The following is a 26,615-nucleotide window of genomic DNA, read 5'->3' as shown; positions in this document are numbered from 1 at the left end:
GCATAACAGTTGTATTTTTATCTCGCTCTTTCAAGCTTGCATGCATGTATATTCACAGTGGCATCCTGTAAAGCAGCAGACATCCACAGTCCAGATGGGAAGTGGGTCGTTGGGTCAACACCAGCAGGACTGTTTGACTCACAAAGAGGCCAAAGACAAACTCCCAGCACACACGCAAACTCCGCCAGAGGAAACGCCACACGTCTACATGTGCATACGTACAAACGGCTCAAATTCCCATTTAGCATTTTAAACTGAAATCATATACACTAGCAATCTAATATAACTAGTAAAACATTAGTAATTAAATGAAAATGGTTCCCCATGAGTTAAATGAAAAATTGCTCCAATAAAAAACGTGTTTATAGATTCATTTTAAGTTACCATATCATATACAGTACAAATTGTAAATGTTTTAATAGACAATAGATGTACTTTTATAGAGTATTGTAAAAGATATTTGGCATGTATGAATAAAGAATACAAAATACAGAGCAATTATTAAGGCAATACGGCAAAGGTATGTAAAATACATTAAATCGCATTATAATTTATGGAGCATTCCCAGAATTACTGCCACAAACCATTACATTTGTTTATCTTCATTTACAGTTACATTCCATCTTATTTTTGCTATCAGAATATATGTGCATACCAGTATTGTGTGTTACCGTGGTGGTGTTGTCTTTGTGTAATATATACTCTCAAAGGGCAACTTTGATGACCTATATCATCACATGGCCATTCATTGTCCACCCGTGTCATTATCACCACATTTAACAATAACAAACTGATATTAATAGCTCTAATATCATGGTATATTGACATAGTTTTCATACAAAGTCAGTAAAACACAATAACCAAAATGCCTCATAAATGCCTGCATATTCCTCGTGTTTTAACTGTAAAGTTTTAGCAAACACAGCTGCCAGTTTTTACTGTAGATTTTTTTTGGTAACACTTTACAATAAGGTTGTATTAGTTAACATTAGTTAATGCATACCACCTCTGTTCAGCATTAGTTAATCTTTGTTAATGTTAATTAATAAAAATACAGGTATTCATGGTTTGTTAGTTGATAGTTCAAACTGAATTAATTAATGTTAACAAGATTTTAATAACGCATAAGTAAATGTTGAAATTAACATTAACAAAGATAAATAAAGTTCGAAGTTAGTTCATGTTAAATAATGTAGTTTACTATAGCTAATGAACCTCATTGTAAAGTGTTACCATTTTTTTTTTTTTTTTTTACGGTATCCAAGAGCTCATCTGTGATCCACTAAGCAACATAATTCCAAGAAGTCCTGATATTCCTCATGGGTTGTATCATGACACCTGCACCTTTATTGATATAGTGGAGACTCAACAAAGTACACAAAACTGTTTAAAGCAACTGTGCAAATGTGTATCACGACAAGCACTTAATTTGCCATTGACTGACTGTAGCTGGACTGCATATTTCCCTATCGGTGTCACGTCCTACTGCTCAGGTTTGACAGTGTCCATTTAATCTGATATCCACTGATGCTTCTGCATATGCATATTCAGTAAATGAATGAGTGAGGCACAATTCACAAGTATACGTGCCAACACAGCCACCACATACACATTCACTGATGATATTTAACTTTCAGGTAACTAAACACATTAGTGGGCGGTGAAAAAGTGGCCTTGGAATCATATTCCGTCTCATGTCCTTATAATAAATGCATGCATGGGCAGCTCACAAAACAGGCTGTAAAATGGTTGTATAAAGGTCATCAGAGTTCAATGTAGATTAATTAGAAAAATATGTTTGGAAAACTCCAAAAAACGATATACACGTCCATGCAATTCACTGCAGTTTGCAGCTTTAATGACCATTAGTTGCAGTAAGACACTAATTTTATTCCAGAAATTAATGATACAGGGGCAGACTATTGATTAAAGGTTCCTTGCACCATAGCATGTCATGACCTCAAAACAATTAATTGAACACAAATACATTTTGATGCATCACATAACCAGCTCCATGTGTTTGGCTTTTCTGATGCATCGTAAACTTGCTTGGTAGCTCACCTGGTACAGCACTGCACTTGTGATGAGAAGAGCTTCGGTACGAGTCCAATAAAACATGTCACGATAAAACAGCTCAAATACTTGTACAAGCAAGCAAATGCTTGTATCTTACATGATTTTAGTCACAATTTCACAATGTTGCGGGGGGAAAAAAAAGTGCAAGAAGCAACATATAAATCACTTTGCAGGAACGTTGCTTCAAATGTGACTTCATGGCTACAAAACCCAGGGGTAAAGTCCACCATTGACAGTATGTTATGCTGCCTCCACATGCTATCACGAATGGAATTATCATAAATCAAATTTTTCCTTGGATAAAATTGCACATGAACGATCTCGTGCTTACCATTGGGAAGTTCGGAAACAATTTTGATACCCAAATTTTTTTAGAGGGGTTCCCAAAACAGGATGGCATTGTCTTGTCATAAATATAGTGCATACACACTATAGTACATTTACATATACGAGTAATCATTTGAATATTGTATGTATACACACAAAAAAAAATTGTTTGCATTTGACTGAAATTACAAAACCGTCAGAAAGCATATTATCTGGGTAGCACCGTAAATGTTTATATGGTAGTCAGTGCATCTGACAACCTATTTTTATGGTTTTAATAAAAATGTCCCAATAAAGAGACAAGAATTAACCTGGAGGGTATTCCAGAAAGCAGGATATGTGACATACCCGGGTATGTTTAAGAGGAAGTTAGCGGATAACCTCAACTTTTGGATCCAAAAACAGAGGTAAATTTCATGGTATGCAAGTAACCACAGCAACTCACTCTCTGAACATAACCTGCTTCAGAGCAGCTTCTGTTCCAGGGTTAGTTTGCTTAAGAGGTATTTAGATGTGTTGTAAATAATTAATAAAGTTATTAATATAACCAAATTTGTTTCAGTTATATAATATACAATATAATATTAATTCTAAAGACATAGAATAAATTTAAAACAAGTTTAAATGTTAATGCAATGTGAAGTATTTATTTTATTGTCATCTCACACATGGCGCGCTCTTTCTTAGCGTCTGTTTCCATGGTGAATAATCGATTCGTAGCTCTGTTGAGAATGTCTTGTGTGTTAAACAGGAACATATTCTGGGTTGTCTGAACTTACTCCCGACCTTGTTTTTGGAACCAGCATACCTCGAGGAAGAAAGGTTTGGGTTAATCAACTTAAGAGTTCAAGGTATGTGTGACAGTAAGTTAACCTTGCTTTCTGCAATACACCCCTGGGGCCTGTACCATGATGGCAAAACCAAATCAATCTATTCAGGCTTTGTTGGTCCCATAATGCTGGTCATCAGCTTTCTCTGTCAACTCAGGCTTTGATCCTGAGTTTAGGAGTTTAGCTGTGACATATAGTGAACAGCCAATCACAAGCAGTGAAAGTGAAATTTACTTCTTGCAAGAGAAACAGTGAGATTCATTTCAGAATATTACATGACTGAAAAATATTAAGAATTTAAACAAATTTACACAGGAAGAAAAAAAAAGAGCTGTCTATGAAAAAAAATTGTATACATTAATGCAAGTTAAAGTTATGAAGTTAATTTAGTTGATGTATAGAGAGAATTAAACATTTAAGCTCAGTAAACTTATTTTTTAATAGCTTTATTTATTGATTTTAAAGATTATTTGTATAGTCTTTATATAGGCTATTTATATTAATTTTAACAAAGTGCCTATTAATGATTGATTAACTAAAATGATACATGTATAATTGATTAAAGGTATAAAAATTACATAAATTATATCTAAATCATTCAAAATTATTATTTTTATAAATAAGCATTGCTAAAACCCAGGAACTTTAGTTTTTAAAACCCATTTGCTATGTCGTGACCTTTAATTTGGAGTCGAAATAGGGGGTGTGACTTTATTGCATCAGAGGTGTGTAACTTTACTGATATGTCCAATCTCAGTTTGACATCTCTTATCCAGAACATAACCTGCCTTGGAGCAGGTTAGCCGTGGAGTGTAAATTACTATGGGACTGGTCACAGCTAAAAGGCCAAACCACTTTCATGATACCTAAAGCCCAAAGCACTTGAATGCAACAAGCTCGTAATCCCGACTTCAGAAGTGGAAATTGTGAAATTTCCGATAGCACGTGAAGGCAGTATATATGCTCAATGTCGTAAACCCCCTACCTGAGTGAAGGAAACCCCAAGTGTCATTGAACTTACAATAGTAACTAAGGGTATTCGTAATTGAATTTGTTGCATCTGGGAAAAGTAGTGCACTTAATCAATTCATTACAAGTGTCTGTACATTAAAGTGCACTAAACTATGAGAACAGCTGAAATAATTTGTCCAAGGGATTTTATTTCTGACGGGTCAATTACCAGTCACATGCAGGTTATTTACCCTTCTGATTAAGTCTGCATTCCTGTATGACCACAAATCTAGATTCATCATATGAGCAGTTCGTGGCTCTGCACAGACAGCAATCTATCATCTCACCCGGTGTCCTCAGCAAGCACTCTGACTGCCTCTGCTGTCCCTCAGAAATGACCCAGTCATGAAAGGCATGACAAATATTGGGAAAACAGCTGTAAGCGTTATGAACCAGAATAGGCTGATTGACTGACCAAAACAGTCATGTTTGTTTATACATAACTATCAGTATGGTACAATTCCAAAGCCTTTACTTTAGCTTTTTTGTAATTTTATTTTTATTTGTAGGACTTAAAAACATTTTTTAAAGGATACAAAGCGAGTGACCTAGAAGATCTCTCTGTAGATCAAATATCCATTTGAAGCGTTGTATAGTATGGACATCTCTAAATTCACAGGGCCCAAAGGTGGGCTCCGTATCCAGGGCTAAAAAGTAGACTATACCATAGAAGACCTTATTGGGTCACCATCATTACAGGGCCCAGGACAACATTATGCCTTGTATACAACAACTCTAATCATATTGCCAATAATTGGACATTTTAGAATTCATCATTAGCCAATATATAGGTGACTCCTGCCACATTAGTTTTTACAAAAACCTTTTTACACTGACAATAATAAACTAGAAATGTTATAATAATCCAGCACATGTACATTGTAAAAAATGATTGTGATTTTAACGGTCAAAGGTTGTAAAAATGCTACAGTTAAAAACTGTTTATTTGGTTAACACAAAGTTTCCTTACTATATACGGTGAATAACTACAATAGATCTAACCTTATGCCCGTGAAATTTACAGAAAAACAATGTAAAATCCCAACAGAAAAATATTGTAAACCCAAAAACATATATTTTTTGTTTGGATCACAATGAACTTTTGTAAACTATTAAACAGAATATTTTGTTATATTTAAAACGTGATTATAATACATTTTATTTGATAAAAATATTGGTATTAAAAACCTGTATGTTTTTTTGAGAAAATACTGTAAAAACTATTTTGTTAATTTGACATGCAAATATTGTGAAAATAAAAATTTGAGTCAGTTGTTCTTAAAAATGTAAATCACTTTACAAGTTTATGCACTTAAAAAATGTCTAAACATTTATTTGAATTGCATATAAATGTTCCATCCATTTGAATTAATCAAATTAATCAACTTACCGGTAATAAAAATCTTATTTGTAAATCATTTAAAAATGAAACCGGTAAGATTTATTTAACTGTATTAATAAACTGAATGTGACTGATAAATCCCAGTTATACGTAAATTAAACAGTTAAGATTTATGTAATAGTACACAGAAAAAACACAGATGTTAAATGAACACTTCCTAGTGTTAATGTGTGTGCTCACTAATGAGTTAAAGTACCATTGAAGCAGTGTTGAAGTTAATAAGATAAAAGATGATTGAGCATTAATGATGAACACCTGATGATAATGAGCAGAATCACGGAAGGACAGAGAAACACAAGAACTACAACTGGCTTCAGCCACAGCCTTAGATGAAATCAATTGAAGATTAAAGACATTAAATCTCTGAAGATCTCAGCAGAGGATTAAAAAACTCCACAAACAGCATTACCAGCTTCCCCCATTATTAACCAGACTGACTTTATTTCTGTAGATGTTTTATTGAAAATAATAGTTTTATTTGAAGTCACCATGATGGTGATAAGTGTTTTCTTTAGTTGGGCTCTTGACCCTTGTCTCTTTAACATTAGTTTTCTGGCTGCTTTAGCTGTGTTTATAAAGCACTTTTATTATGGCATGGAAAGCCAAGCAAAACATGGTCAGGTGATTTGTCTCTTTGTTCATGATGATATAGTGATCACTGGTCTTGTTCAGAGTCTAAGACTATGTTTATGTGTTACTAATTTTGTTTTATTCTTAATAGTGACCAGTTGATTCTATAGCATGAGTAGCACTAATATGCTGAATTAAAAAAAAACAAATAGTGCAAAAAAGGTTTTAATCTACGGCAATTATTAGACACAAACCGACATCAAGAATCAGTGTACGAATCTCAGCAATGGTGACAATCAATGAAACGCTTCATGCTGCAGTGCATGCTGGGTACCACCAATCAAAAATCTCCCATGGGTCCTAGCATGCGTTGCGGCATGAATAAATTAAGCATCTGAATTGTGAGGTTTTTTTTATTTATTTATTTATTTATTTTGGCTTGTCACCATTGTAGAGATGCACACACTGATTCTTGATGTCTGTTTGTCTAAATAATGGCGTAGATTAAAACTTTTTTTTTTGTCCTGCAAATTGTTTGATTGCCACAACTATGCTTGAGTTTATAATGTTAACCACATGGCTTTTATTACACATACTACACAATTAACACATTACCTCTATAACCAGAGCATTAAAATCTGAATGAGTTCAGTTATTCAGCCACTACATGATGATTATATAATCGTCATTAAAGAGCCAAATCACCTGGCCATGGTTTTTTCTTGGCTTTCCATGCTATAACAAACTGCTTTACAAACAGGTTAAGCAGCCAGAAAACTAATGTTAAAGAGACACGGGTCAAGAGCCCAACTAAAGCAAACACTGCTCACCATTATGATGACATATAAAAATAGTATTTTAATTAAAACAGAAATTACAACAACAAAGTCAAGTTTGGTTAGTAAGCTGGTAATGCTGTTTGTGGAGTTGTTTAATCCTCTGCTGAGATCTTTAGAGATTTAATGTCTTCTTTTATCTTCAGTTGATTTCATCTAAAGCTGTGGCTGAAGTCAGTTGTAGTTCTTGTGTTTCTCTTTCTTTCAGCAATTCTGCTCATTATCACCAGGTGTTCATCATTAATACTCAATCATCACTTAATTATCTCATTAACGTCAATGGTGCTTTAACTCAGTAGTGAGCACACACATGAACACTAGGAAGTGTTCATTTAACATGGGCGTTTTTCTGTGTACTTTTACATAATTCTAAATAATATATAATATAATTCTAATAAAACTGTTTCATTTACATATAACTGGCATATATCAATTATCATCTTCAGGTTATTAATTTGTCTATGTAAAAACAATCCAAATGCATTGAAAATGTATATGCAGTTTACATACATAAATCTTATGCTTTACATTTTAATGTAATACTTACTGGTTTCCTATTTATTTTTAATTTTAAAAAAAACTGTGCCTCCTCTAACCACAGACTTGTACTTGTCCGCCTTATTTTGAATTTCATAGTGCACATAGTTCATAATTCTCTGGTAACCACAGCTGCCAGCGTTTTTCCTGTAAAAATTATTTATTATTAAAAAATTAATTAGTTATTTTTACAGTGTACACTGTAAAAAAAGATCCCCATAAAATTTATGGTAAAAAAACTGGCAGCTGTGGTTGCCAGAACTTTACCGTAAAAAATACAGCAGTAACGTTTTAGGTTTTATGGGACAGCAGCATATAATTTAACCTCCTAATCCGCACCGGATCGTGGGCGGGGAGTCTGACGCAAGTGGGCGTGTCTCTACTTATAATTACTTTTGTTTTATACAAACTGTTCAATCAACTATCACAAACTATGCATCATTTGAAAGCTAAAACACTCAAGATTCATGTTCTGAACTCGTTTTTGCAATAAATACACCAGAGAGGAAAGGGTTAAATTAAATGCTAAAGCAGTGGCTATTTAAACATTAGCATAATGAACGCGGTACTCATCTTTCATCTCCTGACGTTCAGATCAGATCGGACGAATCCACGAAACAACAGCATACATGTCTGTATAAGAGTCCACTCTTCAAAATGCATCCCAGTTTTAATCCAAAACAACGAAAAAATAAGGGGAAAAAACTAAAAATCCTCCGTTGTTTGCATAAGCGCTTTGCGTTAAGAGTAATCAATCATGTCCATTTTCAATGAAATAGCGATTATAATCATTATTTTGACAATCTCCCCTGTACTGTGGACTGTTCCGGTCATATTAAACCCTCCCAGGTCTCTCTCCTTCAATCACAAGCTGACTAGGACACATAAATAGAAAGGGAGCTCGTCACTGGGTGATACATCTGTCAGTCAAACTCGCCGGTCCTTAGTTGGATAAGCCAGTCAATGCCTAGCCAATGCATAGCCAGCATAGATTTGATTGATGGATGTAGTAACGAATCAAAAGACAATATTTTGCGTAGTTTCTGTAAGAGATGTCCTAAGAAGCATTGGTGAATACCTCATGCTTACTAAGCGTCGTCTCCACAGTATTCATTCATCGTATCCAGCGCCTGCCAGTGTAAGTGCCTGCCTGCCGCACACACTTACCATACACAACGCGCAGACTAAATTAGAGACTGTTTTTATCAACTAAATGAGTTTTTTAACACTTGTAAATTCTGTAAATAGTTGTTTTAGTTATCAGGGACTGCAAATGCATTATAATTAGCAGTTTATTGCAGATTTATTTGAATAAAAACTACTCTTTACTATTACACAAATGTTCTAATATAATTGGACTTCATTGAAAGGACGCCCAGTCTTTTTTGGCATAAAAGCTTACAGAAGCTACATTTTTGAGAGAATCGTCCTCAAATTTTAATCAAAGCATGATCAGACATTCAGTTTTATATTTAGGTTATTTTCAGGGAATTAAAATTAAAATCTCATATTTTTTCCATAAGGGAATAATAAAATAATAAAAAAACGTGAGTCACTTACATGCATATTTCCCCTTGTTTTAATCTGTCCCTATACTACTTTGAGTTATTATGACTTTTGGGTAACATAATTTGAAGTGTCTAGTTTAAAATAAGACCACATTTATGGATATAGACCATAGGGTTTAAGAGCTGCAAACATTTTTATTTGGGGTATGTCATTTTTTTATTTATTTCTCAGCGCAGGGCGAGGGTTAAGAGGTTAAAGGTTTATAATGTAATAATTATGGTTAAAAACCATTTATTTTACAGGTCAAAACTGTATAATTTAAAGGTTTATACATTTTATTTTAGTTTACAGTAAAATACCGTTAAATGTACAGTTTTTCGAAGTGAAAAGAACAGGTCGTTTTGTAATTTACAGTCAAAAACGTAAATTGACATTCCCAGAATTCCCAACGTGACACTTCGCATTTGATGCATTTTCACTGAATTAACTGTTTCTTCTTAGTTTTTTCTAATCACTTATGTACATTGAGGTTTTATGTTACATGTAATGTTGTTAACTTAGTTTATCGCATTTTTAAAACGTCATGTGTGTTACCATGATGGTGTTTGGTGTTTGTGAACACCTTCTATATATTAATATTGTCCCTCCAAAAGCAACGTGTGATGAGCTTTGATTTATCATGTGATTCTCATCACCACTATAATTGGTGATTGTCAAACTATATAAAAGGTACATAACAGATATTAGCATTTCAATAAGTTGGTAATTTAATATTTCAGTTCAATAAAAATGTTTTTACCGTTATTGTTTTATAGTGCACTGTGTACACATAATTATTTCAATATAAACGTTCAAATTATAGGGTTTCTTAACTGTCAAATAAACAGTTTTTAACTGTAATTACCACATTATAAACCTTTAAATTATATGCTGCTGTCCCGTAAAACCTAAAACGTTACTGCCATATTTTTTACAGTGAAGTTCTGGCAACCAGAGCTGCCGGTTTTTTACCGTAAATTTGATGGCCATTTTTTTAAAGTGTACTACAATATAAACTAAGTGAAATAAGTATATAGTATATAGAAGTAAATATATAGAAGTATGCATGATCAAAACTTAGGGATGAGAAAAATGCCTGCATAATGACAAATCTGTCCCCTGTTGACCAGCCTTTTATGTGAGATGTCTCAACTTTCAACCTTCCACAATTCAACTTTGATAAATTTGTATGGCTTGAATTACTTACAATGAACGTCGTTGTCTAAAGTTTTAGTTAGTGAACTGCGCAGGTTATTTTCTCTTATCAAAAGTGCTGGGGTCGATTGCGGTCTTTTCAAAACTGCGGGGGTCATGACCCCTGTGTCAACGACATGCCTGCTAGTAACCATAGCACCTAATGAATAGTTACTAATAACAACAACAACAACATCAACAACTATAACTAAAAGTGCAATCTGTTAGCCATAACAATGAAATAGGGTATCTGTCACTATTGGGATAGTTAGTGACAATAGAGACATGCAGCAAAAGTACTAGCGACTGGCTGAATCACTAATCGTTATTAGTATAAGTAATTAGTTTAACTATTGAAAATATACTAGCTGCTATTGGATTATTTATTAATTACTCAAAAAATAACACAGAAATACTAGTAGCATAGATACTAGTTGAAGCAATAAATGTTAAATTGGCTTGCCATAGGCGTGTAACCAAATATAAATGCCTTTCAATTACTTACTGAATATTGTGTAAAATAAGTGTCAATTTTAAGAAGGCCTTATATGAGCCGGTGGCCATGGAAAACCCCATCTTGTGGTTCTCCTCATGGAGCTGCTGCCTGATGAGTGTGGGGTTCCCTCCTGCACTCTCATGCCATGCATTTATTGATGGACCACCTAGAATTCCATGTGGATGTTGTCCTGACCTTCATCACTTTCATTAAGCACTCACACACACAGGCAAACGAACACGGTTCTCTAGAATCATCCAGAAGCGATGAGAGGATGATAGAGACCTGCCCACCATCAGGACCCACAGTGCCGTGACAATGTCAACATTCCCCGATCAACACTCACCAAAACAGAGCATTAACGCATATCTTTGCATACAGAATAAAACGCCGGTTGTTCAGATTTGAGGCTTGATATTTCGCAGAGGTCTTACCTGTAGGAGCAACAGCTGCTGCTGCTGGATCCGGAGTGACTCGGTTCGACAGTTGACTCGTGTATGAACTCTCTAAGCCCAATACCGCAGAGATGACGAGTCCACGCAGCAACAGAACCGCTGCCCCGGACAAGAAAGTCATGGTGTGCAAAAGCTTTCAACGAACAATAAATGAATAAACAAGAGACCACACAGTATTTTCACCCAGTGGATCGTCAAAACGAATCACAAGAATGAAACGTGTAATTTTAACAGTAGTTACACAGAAAGCAACGAGTTTAAATACCCGAAATAAACGAGATCCAACCTGTAAAAAAATGTAGCCAAAAATAAGTAATCCAACCTAAAAAGAAACGATCTAAAAATGCATCCACGCTGTCCAAGACGTCAGAAGAAGATCGCGAGGTTAAACTCCATCCAAAAGAGATGGTCAACTCTTCTAATATGACACATTGAAATAGACATCAGAGCATTCAGACATCAGACACCGGGGTTAGGTTGGAGATCTGGCTGTATCCTACTTTAGGATCCAATCTGACGAGGGATCCCCCGGTTTAAATCATATCCCCTAGGAGAGGCATTCCTGCTACAAAATACCTAACTGAGTCCAATGCAATATCCCTATCTACACGGGAAGTAACCGCAAACAGTCTCGGTACATCCACAAGAGCCGGCAGATATCCAGCATAGTAAACGCTTCTCAGAATGCAACTGTCAGATCCCAGTGTGTCGTTTAATCCAAATCCATCGGGACCATCCGAAATACACGCGTGTGCCTTTCATGTCTAAATATTAGCCGAGTTTAAATGTCAAGTCCGCATGACTGCGCCTGAAATGAGGGCTCAGGTCTGCCCACTGCCTTTGCTAGTTGATGCAGAAACTAAATTCAGGGGGCGGAAGTCCGTATGCAAATCATTTGACAACAGGACGCCGGCAGTGTGAGTCTCCCTCTTCGGTGATGTCGCCTAAAACTCTCATATTATGACACAAGGCCTGCAGCTAGTATGAACTAAGCGTGTTGTGTGCGGCAACAATGAGCTGTGTACTTGGCTGACTATCGGTATGCAAATAGCACGAAAGTTGTTTTGGGAATTCTGGCGCCTCCCGGAAACAGCCCGTTCTATTGTTCATCACTTCCCACTTTTATTTCTCCCATCGCGACACGCAACAATTTACACCCAGAGAATCATCCAAGACAAGTTTTTCTCCTCGCTATGGGCTGCTATTGGTTCATCCGTCCCAACATGGCAGAATCCGATTGGCTGACAGCGAGAGCGAGCCGAGCTTTGAAGACAGACCGCGGTTGAAAGCAGCCAGCAAGGCAGACAGGCAGATAATTGGTGTTTTCTTTTTTTTTTGTGGGATAATGTTCATCTGGAATATGATTCCAATTACAAAAAGGTTTTCCTGTCACATTCTACTTAAAATTATGTGCATAAGATACAGTATTAAAAATAGGTTGGCTTTATGGTTTAAATCTCACCTCAGACAAATCAGTTTTCTACATTGCAGGTAGTCGACGCGGCCATGTTAACGTCACATGGAAAACATGCAATTGCTAATAATAGGCTAGATTTTTACACTTTACATAGGTTTAAAAGTACATGTTATAAGCAAAGATTTTGGGTACCAGGGCTGAATTCGAAATTGCCCCCTATACCAAGGGATAGCCATGTAGTGGTGTCTGAAACCAGTGGTCGTTATGGAGTGAACTCATTAACTGCTTAGCCTACATATATTGTGAAAGTAAAAAAAAAATAAATCATTTTTAATTGTCAGGTTTATACATGCAACATTAAGTAGGCTATAGCCAATTTGAGTTAGGAAACATTGTATTTATAATGTCACAGTTAGCCGACTATTATAAAAAAAATATGGATTTTAGGGAGGTCCCTCATAAAAGGTTCATCATATGAATAACACAAAAATTAGCAGATATTTAAAATAAAATGGCTTACCTGTAACAGAATGAGCCATGAGACAAATGGCCTTGCCTTGGTATTAAAAAGGGTTGCCATTTACTGTGGGCTGCTGGATGGGCAGATAGATTAATTTTTTTAGAAATTAGCTTAAACATTGTTGCTGTTTTTTCTGACATTTTTTTAACACATAACTGTAAACTATAACTGAATGGCTGCTGAACACATGAACAGCCTGGATAACACCTAATTGCCTAACACAGATGTAAATCAAACTCATTAACCATTATACAAAAACACATTTTATTTATTTTATTTAATACTTTAATAAATGTAATATTTGTACACACTGTAAAAAATTATTTAGGAAAAAAGTTACCTGGTTGCCTTAAAATTTTGAGTTCATTGAAATTAAAATTTTGAGTTAATACAACATTTTTTTGAGATTCGACAACCTTTATCAAAATATTATTAAAATATTTTGTAAGCCTATTGGGTAATTGTGTGTGTTTTATTTCTGATGACGCAGTGAAACATGCCAAATAGCGCTATTTTCATGATTTATCAATTTTTTTATGTGGTTCAGATACAATAATATTTGGAATTTCTATTTATTAAACAAATTTCCTTCATTGTATCAACTCAATTTTTTAATTTCAATGAACTCACAATTTTAAGGCAACCAGGTTACTTACTTTTTTAAGTTAAACCAACAAAAACCAACACAATTTTTTACAGTGCAATAACTGTGTTTGGGGGGGGGGGGGGGGGGGGTTCAGCAGTGGGTAGACCTATGCCTGTCAGGCCCGTCTGTTGGATATACACCCCTGCCATTTACACCTGGTATTATCATGCATTTCAAATGTGTCTCCTGGGATCTAGGATTTTGTTGAGACCATCTGCTTTTATTTCATCACAATACTTGGATGATTGCCACTCGGTTTTTTGTGGCAAAGAAGAGTTGTATAATAACAAAAAAGGATGATTCAACTAAGTATTAGTTTAGGGTTGTGCACACTTACTATGCAGTTAGTTAATCCACAAAATATATATATAGTTTATTCAGGGAACAGTATTTATTTTAAATAGAAATCTTATTTTACTGCCAGTGTTATTACATGTAATGCCTCCTTGCTAAATAAAAGTATTAATTTAAATATCTTATTGACACTATAAACTATTTAAAAAAATTAAATAAAAAAAATCAGGTCTCCAATTGACAATTTTCTAGTGACTGATCATCTAAATTTTTCAGTTGGCCAAATTGATTTTTTGTTAAAGCTGCAGTCCTCTAGCCTAGAAATCTAGACGCACCCTAGCGGCAGCAAATTTAATTTGCCCGCAAGTGTCGTCTAGGCACTCTCAATACCTTTCTGAGCTGTGTTCCTCAAAATCTGGACGGCCCAATCACATCATGTATAGAGTCGGCAGGCGGGGCCATAATGACGACGGCCGAGTTGCATTTGCGTGCTTCTAGTTAACACAGAAACTGGCGAACGGCGGCGGTCTTTCGAATCAGCTTTGACCGCGACTCTGGAAGACATGGAGTTAAGCTTTTCTCTGAGAAAAGAACAAAGAACGGCACTGAAGTCATTCTTAAAAAGATGTGTTCGGAGTTTAGCCGACCGGATACGGTGAATGTTTAATCTATCAGTTTCACCTTCGTTACTCTGGTTGGTGTAGCGCTATCCTATCGCGTGCAGAGGGAGTTTGAAAGACAACCGTTTATCCCGCCCCTCGGATTGAGCTGTCTATGGTGAGTTTCCAGACCAAACATCTTGATGTGGGTCTGGCTTTTCAGGCTAGCAGTCCTCAACTTTTTGCACTCTAGTGGTTAATAAACAGAACTGCATGCGTCTTGCGGAAGAACAGCAGCCGGATCTACTTCTCTCTGTTTATGTCTATGACGGATCACGCAGGGACTGTGCTCCTCCGCAGCGGTACCTACCAGTCTGGCCTGAAATAGTCCCAATATAAATATTTATTATAAGTACCAAAATGATTTAGTGTAAGACAAAAACACGGTTTGGAAAATGGATTCATGTTGTACATTCTCATTATAAAATTTGTGTAAATCTTGAACACAAAAAAAGTTACGGACAGCAGCTTTAATTAAATTGCATCAATTCACAGAAATACAATTTGGCCAACTAAACTTTTTTTAGATGTGATCAGTCACTAGAACATTTTTAATTGGAGACATATTTACATTTGAACATTAGTGCAACTACATTTTATAGACACAACATCCACAACAAGTGTCCACAGCGTAGTCCATAATGATGGTATGGACCAGCATGTCTGCGATCCATCAATCTAAAGCGAATCATTTGTAAACAGCATGAACCCCCAACACTGCACAAAAATTGGTAGGAATAAATCCAAAAATCTCTATCATATGATTGCATGTTGTAAAAGACAGAAAATAACAAAGAAAGGAACAGGACAATAGACAAACAAACTCATTTAATGTGAAGGCATGCAGCAAACACAGGCAGTTGACAGTATAAAGTTCTAAACCAGGGATACAGCTGGGCCAAGACTTAGCAAAATAAAACTTGAATAAGTGTAGCTGTAGGTTATACAACAGGGCAGACTCTTAGAGAGAAAAAAAGCAAGGACAAATATATTTTTGAACATTGATGTAGCAACATATTTTGTGTTAAAATAAAAAATAAAAGTTGTTCATGTTGTTTAAAAATCTTATAAATGTACGAGGTAAAACTAAAATGATGTTTTTAATGATGTCTAAGTTAATACATTTTTTTAAATTAATTTTTGATCAATAAATATACTGTCATTAAAGGGATAGTTCACCCAAAAATGAAAATTTAACATAATTTACTTACCCTCATGTTGCTCCAAACCTGTATGAGTTTCTTTGTTCTGCTGAACACAAACAAAGATATTTGGGAAAAAAAAAATTGTAACCAAGCAGATAGAACAACCATTGACTGCCATAGTATTTTTAAAAATACAGAAACATGTTTGTGTGTGTGTGTATATGTATGTGTGTTCATGTCTGGACATTGGGCTGGCCATGACAGGGTCTTGATCTGGTGGTCCTCCATCCACACCTTGACTGACCTGGCTGTGTGGCATGAGGAATTTTCCTGCTGGAAAAAAACAGTCTTCATCGCTGGGGAACATTGTCAGAGCAGAAGGAAGCAAGTTTGCTTGTATCAAATATTAGTGTCAAACTCTTGATGATGGATGTGGTCAAGAAGCTGTCAGTGATCAAAATATTGATTTTGAAGACGAAAATGAGTTGGAGAATATGCGTAAGATTGCGAATATGAGTCAGATACTGAATGTACTGGTAAACAAGCTTGGCCTGGATGCCAGCCAAACTTAGCCCCGCCCACAACATTTTTAGGTCGGGCAGTTCGGTCTGGCCTTGCTCCATAGAGGAGTAATTATCCCCAAACAGAAACTGTTCGGACTAATGAAATCATCAGGGTGGGCTTTAGACGATGACGGACAGATGATCAACAGGGGGCTTGGATTATATTTGTTCAAAAAATCCTAAACGGAGAGCTTGCTTGTATCTGCATTCACCATCACAATTTCTCTCAGAAACGATGATCATGTTGGGTAAGTACTCTGTGTATCATTAAATTATTAAAAAAATTTACAACACCGGTAAAGATCGTTTATTCCAGAGTGCAGACTATTCCAGTGCAGACAGGGTTGCCCAGTTTTTACAACAAAACCCGCCAACTACTAGCTCTAAACAATAGCTTCTCGGGGGGTTCTCCGGGGGGGAAATGGCGTTTGTGTTATTTGGCAAGGTTGCCTGCTAAAATTCGCACTCATGGGTCTATATATCACATAATAGTTGCTTCAACCCGCGGACAGAAAACAACCCAACCTGTTGCTCTGATTGGTTGTAGGTCTATCCAATTGATGTCTTTCCTGGTTCAGTTGGAACACGCCCCATAATCACAGCTCAATGGAGCAGTTTCAGACAATTGAGTATGACCACATCAGGCTAAAACGAGCTCTGACAAGGAAATATGATGATGGTATAAAACACCTGCTCAAACTGATCCCTTCCAAGCTCCAAAAGGTAACAAAATATGTTTTATTTTATTTACCCACGACACTAATATGTAAGAATGTTTGGCGAAACAGTCATGCATTTAAGGGTTAAATCTACAACATACACAAAACATGAAATGTTAGATCAAATTAGTGCAGAATCAACTTTACACAGCTCTCCATGATTTTGTCAAGGATCAGATACATTTCCACGTGCATCTTGAAAAGCTGATGTTTTGAAAAAGTGCTGCTGCAAGTTCTTGTGCCATGGTTTAGAGGAAAATAAAATCAAAGGCGATGTTTCTCCCGTGGCGCCTTACCCAAAATATCACATTATGTATGCAAAACAAAGTAAAATACTTTCATATAATTTATCATTGCACTAAACAGAGGCATTTCCTACAAGGAGGCAAGGGATATTACAAAAAAAAATAAAACAATGCAAGTATCACAAAATGTGAGATTAAAACGTTTAAAAGTTAAACGTTTGTATACATTAGTACTGCCTAAAAGCGACACCTGCAGGTAGAGTTACAGCCGAAAACTTGGCTCCCCTTAGCCCATTGACTTTTAACTGACCCCTCCAAATGAGTTGGATATGATTGGTATATAAATCCCACCTCGTGATTTCTATTCGGCCTGAATGAAGACGATGATTGTGTTAATGGTAAGATTAATTAAAAAGTGAGTAAACAACTCAGCCATTTGGATATCACTTCTTTATTACACATCAAAATCAAACTTGAAATGGCCTGAAAATGATGACTGTGGGGGTTTTAGTGTGCAATCAGCATGGAGATAAAAAAGGTGCATCTTCTTGTCTGTGTCTCTGACCCGTGAGCTTGATGTCTGCTGAAAAATAATCTGACTATTAAAAACAAAAGCTAAACATTAGTTCACAAATAATATACAGTCTATTGTTACTGCCTTTATTTATTTAGTAATACATATGTGTGAAAACAATTACTCAATGACATTTATTCTTGGTTTTATACTTGGACATTTATATTGAGTATTTCTTTTTTTATGTAATGTTTATATAACCAGGAAAATTAAGTGTAAAAGGGACATTTGATTTATAAAAAAAAAAAAAAAAGGGGGGGGGGGGGGCTTTGCCTCCACCACGCACCACTGGTACTAATGTATTAAGTCTTCATTAAAGACTTAAAGAATGAATTTGTCTTCATATTGATGACATGTTGGAGTGCAAATAAACACATAGATAATTAATTCTCTCAACACAAGCTCCCTTAACTTCCTGCATAAAGGTTTCAACTGTATTAGCAGGATATGGAGGGCAGTTATTACATGGGTCTAAATATATAAAGGTGTCCAGAGAGGCAGTGGAAATGTGATAGTGCCTGTCTGCAAGAAATGTTTAAGCGAGAAGCAATGCTATGGTGCACTCACAGAGGGACCGCTAGGGGTGCACTGTAATAATGGGAAGGGGCGTGGGAAGCTGTGTAAACAGGTGGCAGATTTACCAAGAGACCAGAGTGAGGCAATGGGGAGCGAAAAGCAGGGCAGAAAACGGACGAGTGGCATAATTTGATACAAGACACAGAGGGAATGAGAGGGGCAGTTGGATAGATGGAACAGATGTCAGAGAGCCACTGGAGTTCGCTTAGCCGGGGTCAACTTGTAGAGTCATGAATGATGCTGACATTCATGGAGCTCAATGCACTGTACAGCTTTTACAAAATAAGGGCCATGTATGTCTTCTAATGCATGTGTTTGAACGATTTTACCATTGAATTGCTGATGTCATCTTGTACTAAATTATGCTTTTCAAATATGACCTTTCAAGCAGTGCGTATAGCTGTTTGTGAATGTAAAATGTCTGCAAAGTTTTAAAGATCAAAGTGCACGACAAATAAAGGTGACTAAAAAAAAAAAGGATTGATTTCTAAACTGCCAAATCGAGTCGTCAACAATTCCAGTCCCAATTCTACGTAAGTTTGTAACAAATTTGCATAATGACAGCCTATGGGCCCTATTTTAACAATCAGTTAAAAGAGGTGGTCTAAACTGACAATAATGTTAAAATGTGTACCTTGTTGAATGCAATGTAAGTCGCTTTGGATAAAAGTGTCTGCCAAATGCATAAACGTAAATGGTCTGAAGCACATGGCGTAGGAGCACAAAAGTGTCTGAATCCACTTTTGCTAGTTTAACGAAAGGAAAAATGGTTGGTGTGCCCGGTGCATGGTCTAAAAGGGTTCTCTTTTCTCTTAATTAATGAGTAATGGCTGTGTTTTGGGTGTAATGTGCAATAAACCAATCAGAGTGTCCTCCCATTCCCTTTAAAAGCCAAATGCCCTCGCGGCATGGCGGATTCGGTATTTACATGGCGAAATTGTGAGCAGAAAGACTGAACGCTTCTCCAGAGAGGAATCCTTTAATTTTTCATATTTAAATGTTTGTGTGCTGCTGTACGTCTCTGTGTGTAAGAAGTAGAGTTTACACGAAAAATCAGGAAAAAAAAGGTACAGTGCTGTCTGTCACTTGGGCGGTACCCTAAGGTACAAAATTGAAAGGTACATCTTCTTTTTACCTTACTCACCCTTATGGTACATATTACCTTAAAAGGTACATATCAGTACTTTAAGAGTGCAAATTTGTGCCTTAAAGGGTTAGTTCACCCAAAAATATTAATGATGTCTGTGGCGAGGTGAACAAGCGAGGGGCATGGGAGGAGCGATTGAGAGTCCTCTCGTGAGGGAGCTCGGAGGTATTTAATGACGAGCGACCAGTCAAGGACGAGAGAGGACCAGGCCTGGATTTTACGTTGAGTTTTGTTTATGGTTTGTTATGTGTGTGCGGGCAGTCATCCGTGAGGGGCTGCCCACGGTTTACTTTAGTTTTGTTTATTTAATAAAAGTTGTTGAATGTTCGCCGGTTCCCGCCTCCTTCCTTCACATCTACGAACTATATTGCAATGTCATTAATGACTCACCCTAATGTCGTTCCACACCCGTAAGACATCCATTCATCTTCATAACACAGTTTAAGATATTTTATATTTAGTCAGAGAGCTTTTCTGTTCCTCCAATGAAAGTGTATGCACACTATACTGTCCATGTCCAGAAAGGTAATTAAAACATAATCAAAGTAGTCCATATGTGACATCAGTTGGTTAATTAGAATCTCTTGAAGCATCGAAAATACATTTTGGTCCAAAAATAACAAAAACTATGACTTTTTTCAGCATTGTCTTCTCTTCTGTGTTTGTTTTTAATCTGCAAACAAAGATTCGAACGGTTATTAATCAGTTCTCGCACTAAATATAAAATATCTTAAACTGTGTTCCAAAGATGAACAGAGGTCTTACGGGTGAGGAACGACATTAGGGTGAGTAATAATGACATCAATTTCATTTTTGGGTGAACTAACCCTTTAAAGGTACATTTTAGAACCTTTTCGGTTTTGTACCTTTTTTGTGGCTTGCCACTGATTACAACTTCAGCCTTTTGATGAAAATAAAACATATGGAAATAAATAATAAGATTTTGTATTTCTTCTTTAGTATATTTTCAGAAATTTGTTTTCCTTCTTGAAGTGTGCTCGTCAAAGACATGTCTTCTCATTTTATCTCTGTAATGTGTTGTGTTTGTTAGTACTATTAAAGAACTGTATAAAAGTGTATATTAAAACACACAAAAAAAATGATTTAAATTATTTTTAGGTACCGTGTATTTTCTTGTCTTGAGTACAGGCTTTTAAATGCATCTCAAATATTAAAACAAATTAATTTAGATACAAATTTTACTTAACATTTAAAGTGCACTTCACATAAAGTATATTTTGCACATGTAAAGTAAATTATTGTACAATTTCAAAATCCATTTAGAACTCAAAATTATGTTGCAATTACTGAAAGAAATATTTACTAAAGTTAAAAAAAGTCTCGTCATGCATATAAAATGTATGTAAATGTAAAAAACAAAAAAACAAAAACAATAACAACATTAAATGATTATGTGTAGAATTTACAGCTTTTTTTGAATGATTAAAAAATTTGAATTTATTTTAGGCAATTCCTAACTTGCATCCATAAAATACTTCAAAACAAATTATATATACTGTCAAGAAGTGATGTTACATTGTGGAGAACCAATATGCATTTATTTTAGCAATCAAAATATAACACACATAAAAATGTTGCAATTTATTTATAAAATAAAAAAGAAGCTACATTTATGTAACATTATTGCACATGCAGAGGAAGTGTCCCTCATTTTCAATACAATCAGATGATAAAGAAAAAAGAACACAATTCATTTGGTCTGTGTCTACAAAATGACCTCCAATAACATTTTTGGTCATGTCAGGGAGTGCAGTGAGTTCTGGGTTTATTAATATTCACACAAAACAACCATTATGTAAATATGAAAGGCAAAACACACATCACAGTCAGTGCTGCGTTCATCATGGAAATGACACTTATCTTCATAGTTTGATCAATGTTCTCATCCACATTCAGTGGCACTATGCCAGAGTAACTTAACTGTAGTAGATAGCATCTATTATAATTTTAAGACTTCCACTATGCCAAAGATCCTCACAAGGCTTAATCTTTAAAACATACACTACAACTACAAAACATTTTTTAAATAGTACCATCTAAAATATCTTACAAAATGAACCTTATAATCATGGAAGACCACACTGAATTTTCATTCATGATATTTAGCTATGTGGCAGTAAGCATGGCATAGATTAAAGGGGGATGAAACACTCAGTTTCAGTCAATCTCATGTCAATCTTGAGTACCTATAGAATAGTATTGCATCCTTCATATCTCCGAAAAGTCTTTAGTTTTATTATATTTCTAAAAGAAATATAGGCTGTACTGAGTCTTTCCGGAAAAAAATGAGCGTCTGGAGGCGTATCGAGTGGGCGGAGCTAAAGAATGACGAGCGCGCAAAGCGGTGACGTCCTCAAGCGTGGAGAAACCCATGGCTATCGATCTCAGCTAATAGATATATGATCCAGAATCATTCGGAGGCTGAAATAAACTGAACAGGAGAAACAGCAACAGCAGGACGTCCGTCTCTGTGGTATGTACTGTATTTAGTGGCCTGTCAACATTCGTGTGTTTACTCGCAGTTTATGAGGACATGATTCGGTTTATGGACTATTGAATGCGACTAAGCCTTAGCAGTAGCAAGCAAAACGGTTTTGCACGTCAGACTAGTGTAACGTTATACATAGAATGGAGTCAAGAACAATGGAGTAACCGTTAGCGCATTTGAATGACGAAGCACGCGATCGTGTCGTTTACTGATGTTTACTCACGCGACGATAGCCAACAGCAGAGACATTTGAAGCAGTTTTACTCACCGGCTGCTTCCAAAGCAGGACCGAACCTTTATCGCTGGAACCGCTCTGTCAAAAACACACTTCTTTGGTATGATTTGGTGAAGTCCTGACAGCAGTGAACGGTGGAGATCCACTTTGAGATGCGACTGAAGCGATGTTGTGAAGCTTCCCGTCATTTCTGCGTTCAAATCGGTTCAAATGCAGCGCTGCCTTCCCAGAATGCTGTGCTGAAGCGTTGAAGTCGCTTGATGTCACTCATAGGTATAAAGTGGAGCGTGGCACGGACTATAATGACGACTGGATCTGCACCTGAGAGAGTGTTTATGGGTGTTTATTATTTCCTCTCTCGCTCTAGTCACGCGCGCGCGCACCCTTCCAGGAGAAGAGCCCGTACGGCCCATACAAGGACCTTACGCTCTGTTCACGTCAAGCCGAGCCATACTCGAAAAAAACTCTCCGAAACTTGTGAGAAACCGGAAGGAGTATTTTTGACACAGAAATACTCCATCAAACGTCCAACATTAGTTTTTGAAACTTTGTCTATGTTTAGGATGGAATCCAAGTCTTTAACAGTGTGAAAAGCTCAGTATGCATGAAACAGCATTTCACCCCCCCCTTTAACAAAAGTGATTTAATTAACAGTGACAACGGTGGGAGTTACATACAGTATTCTCTTAGGCTTGCAGTGATAATATGGCATCAACACATTCATAACATTCATAAATAAGGATATATTTAAAACGGAATGTTTAAGATAATAAATACCACATGACACTGCATATGGTTCAGATCTATATCTAGTCTAGTTTTTCCCTCGTGTCACTATTATGGTTCAGACTATGCATGGAAAGCAATGCAACCTAAAATGGGGCCTTGGTGATTCATTATACACCTGTAATCCAATGCCTTTTTGTGGAAAAGGGATAAAAGTAGGTCAGATCTTTAATGTATCCTTTTGTAATCCAATAGATTGTGAGAGGCAGTTACATACCAGAATGAAGCAAGATGGCTAGACGGTTTCTTAGAGGTATTGGTAATGTCAGGAGAAATCAAAAGTAGATTTAAATATTGCTACTTCACGGAACACTTCACCCAAAAATGAAAAATGTTGTTTTGGCATCACCCTCATTTCCTCAGAGTATTTGTCCGTACAATGAAAATCGATGGTAACTAAGTGTTTGGTTACCAACAATCTTCAAAATATCTTCTGTGTTCCGCAGAAGGCAGGAAGTGACGTGATGGTGAGTAAATGAGGACAGAATTTTCATCTGTGGGTGAAATATCCATTTAGATTCAACATGAAGAATGGATGAACATCCAGGCACCAGCACGCACAAACGACTCCTCAGACAGAAGTGGCGAAGAGGAAGATCTGCAGCAAGGGCATCACCTTCAGGGTTGAGAGGTCAGCAAGAACAGCCTACAAGACGAAAAGAATCAAAAATGAAAAGAAAAAAAAACAAGACTCTTTCTATGTTCTTTATAAGCACTGCTGTAGATTTATGCTAGTTTTGGGGATGTCATTAGCTGCGTTTTACATGGACCGTAATAATCAGATTGTAATCAGACTAGTAGCACAGTCTGAATAAAAACAAACAATGCAACCATGTCAGTCAGAATTAACTTGCCAGATTAGATTAAAATTAAATTTGGATTATAAGAGGTGGTTTAAACTAATTCTGTCAAATGATTAATTTTATTTCAAATCAATTAAGTTTGTTATTACATTATGTGTGTTTATACTATACATACATGCACTATATTGCCAAAAGTTTTGGGACACCCCTCCAAATCCTTGAATTCAGGTGTTCAAATCCCTTCCATGGCTACAGGTGGATAAAATCAAGCACCTAGGCATGTAGACTGCTTCTACTAAAAGTTGTGAACAAATGGGTCACTCTCAGGAGCTCAAGCGTGGTACTGTGATAGGTTGCCACCTGTGCAATAAGTCCAAGCTTATGAAATGTCCTCACTACTAAATATTCCACGGTCAACTGTTAGTGGTATTATAACAAAGTAGGAGCAATTGGGAACCACAGTAACTCAGCCACGATATGGTAGGCCATGTAAAATCATAGAGCAGGGTCAGCACATGCTGAGGTGCACAGTGCGCAGAATGGGATGTCCTTAAATTTCATGTGCATGTAAAGGCAGGCAAAACAAAACTTTTGGTAGTATAGTGTACACACACACACACACACACACACACACACACACACACACACACACACACACATTATACATAGTGTACATATACACGTCACACACATATACACGTTTATGTTAGACTTGACAGCAGTAGTAGCAGTAGTATCTTTTCTAAACTGTTTAAGAGGACATGTAAACACTTTATCGGATTGATTGAAAACCAAAACTGGAAAGTACTAGCCTGACAAGCCAGACCCACATCAAGATGTGTGGTCTGGAAACTCACCATTGACAGGGCTCAATCCGAGGGGCGGGATAAACGGTTGTCTTTCAAACTCCCTCTGCACGTGATAGGATAGCGCTACACCAACCAGACCAACGAAGGTGAAACAGAGCTCGCTGATAGATTAAACATTCACCGTATCTGGTCGGCTAAACTCCGAACACATCTTCCCTTTTTAAGAATAACTTCAGTGCCGTTCTTTGTTCTTTTCTCAGAGAAAAGCTTAACTCCAAGTCTTTCAGAATCGCGGTCAAAGCTGATTCGAAAGACCGCCGTTCGCCAGTTTCTGTGTTTACTAGAAGCACGCAAACGCAACTCGGCCATCCTCATTATAGCACCGCCCGCCGACTCTATACACAATGTGATTGGCCCGGCAAGAGTGAGAGGAATACCGCTCAGAAGGGTATTGAGAGTTCCTAGACGACACTTGCGGGCAGATTAAATTTGCTGCCGCTAGGGTGCGTCTAGATTTCTAGGCTAGGAAAGTACTGCACATGCAATGATCTAGAAATAGCGCAATGATGTATGACACACAGAATGTGCCATTCTTGGTGAATGAAGTTTTGTCATTCTTAATATCTCTTTCTAGATTTATTAAAAATGGCACCTTAGCATGCGAAAGCAATCCCATAAAAGCACCGATGGGAGTGGAAAATTCTGTGGGTGATTTACTGACAATGCGTACATTAAAGAACACAGATGCAGCCAGATCATTTGCAACATGACTAACGCAATCTACTGAAAAAACAGTGCAAATTAACGTCTCGTTTAAGACATGCTCTTTTGGGGCTGTAAATAATGGGACAAACACAAGTAAATTGACTAATGCAAACCTTAGTAAATCATCACGCAGGATATACTTCCATAAATTTTGCGTCTAAAAGGGAAACTCCTACCAATGAATATGCAATAAATTCAGCTGCTAAAATAACCCCGTCCACGCCTTTTCAGAGTTAATTTTTCACTGCGTGTCTTTAGTAAATCCTGACAGTATTTTGTTAACACCAAAAGAGGGTTTGCGTTGACGCAAGCTGTTAGTAAATCTGGCCAATAGTCTGTAAAGAGGAGCAGGACAACGTCCCATCAGTCCTTGTTTTGGACTCTCATTTGCCTCTTTGGGGCGCAGGAAAAGGCATTTTTACTGCTTGATACATATAAGCAGCACGGCACAAAGCTTCATGTGCTCATTGTTTCCTAAATTAGGACCCAGAAAAAATAAATATTAAATCTGCTCTGTAAAAAAAAAAAAAAAAAAAAGTAGAATGAATTGATTCTGATTGAAACAAAGTGTTCCTGTAAGCATAACTACTGTAAATATCCATGAGAGAAGCATGCACATTGTCTGGCAATAAAAACACAGAACACTTAGTCGAACTACACGAATGCATAACTGCCTGTCCTGCACTGCATGTGACTCAAGAGCTTGGAAGGTGCTAAGAGTGCATCCATCTCAAAGGAGCCGTTTGTGGCAGGGGCCTTCAAGCTCTCAAGCTTCGGTCCTTATGGAATTGGAAGCAAATAAATTTAGAGTCCCCTATCAGGTTAGCACGTCTCCTCTAATGTTTCATGACCAGGCTTGGGCTCTAAAAATACAACGTGTTATGATACTTTCTCCAGTAGAAGCCAGGTGGTACATAAGCA

At 36.6% G+C, this 26,615-nt stretch overlaps 2 protein-coding genes across 4 annotated transcripts in view; both read right to left on the bottom strand.

The window, feature by feature from the left end:
- The window catches only part of stim2b (stromal interaction molecule 2b), a 70,452-nt gene extending 58,018 nt beyond the window's left edge, over positions 1 to 12,434 (bottom strand). The window contains exons 1-2 of one of the 2 annotated variants that reach the window (XM_067437339.1): positions 11,548 to 12,434; positions 11,262 to 11,415 (exon numbers count right to left, since the gene is read on the bottom strand). In XM_067437339.1, the coding sequence (XP_067293440.1) occupies positions 11,262 to 11,403 (142 nt within the window). In that variant the 5' untranslated portion in view covers positions 11,404 to 11,415; positions 11,548 to 12,434. Of the gene's footprint in view, positions 1 to 11,261 lie in introns of both variants that reach the window. The other variant, XM_067437338.1, reaches the window with a different exon arrangement.
- Positions 12,435 to 21,374: 8,940 nt separating this feature from the next.
- Positions 21,375 to 26,615, bottom strand: part of tbc1d19 (TBC1 domain family, member 19) — a 41,737-nt gene continuing 36,496 nt past the window's right edge. For both annotated transcript variants that reach the window (XM_067437334.1, XM_067437333.1), the window contains one exon: positions 21,375 to 23,963. In XM_067437334.1, coding sequence (XP_067293435.1) covers positions 23,889 to 23,963 — 75 coding nt within the window. In that variant the 3' untranslated portion in view covers positions 21,375 to 23,888. The remainder of the gene's footprint in view (positions 23,964 to 26,615) is intronic.

This window comes from Pseudorasbora parva, chromosome 1 (genome assembly GCF_024679245.1).
Source record: "Pseudorasbora parva isolate DD20220531a chromosome 1, ASM2467924v1, whole genome shotgun sequence".
NCBI classification, from domain to species: Eukaryota; Metazoa; Chordata; class Actinopteri; order Cypriniformes; family Gobionidae; genus Pseudorasbora; species Pseudorasbora parva.
The sequence above is the reverse complement of the archived record's forward strand: the minus strand, read 5'-3'. Positions and strand labels throughout refer to the sequence as shown.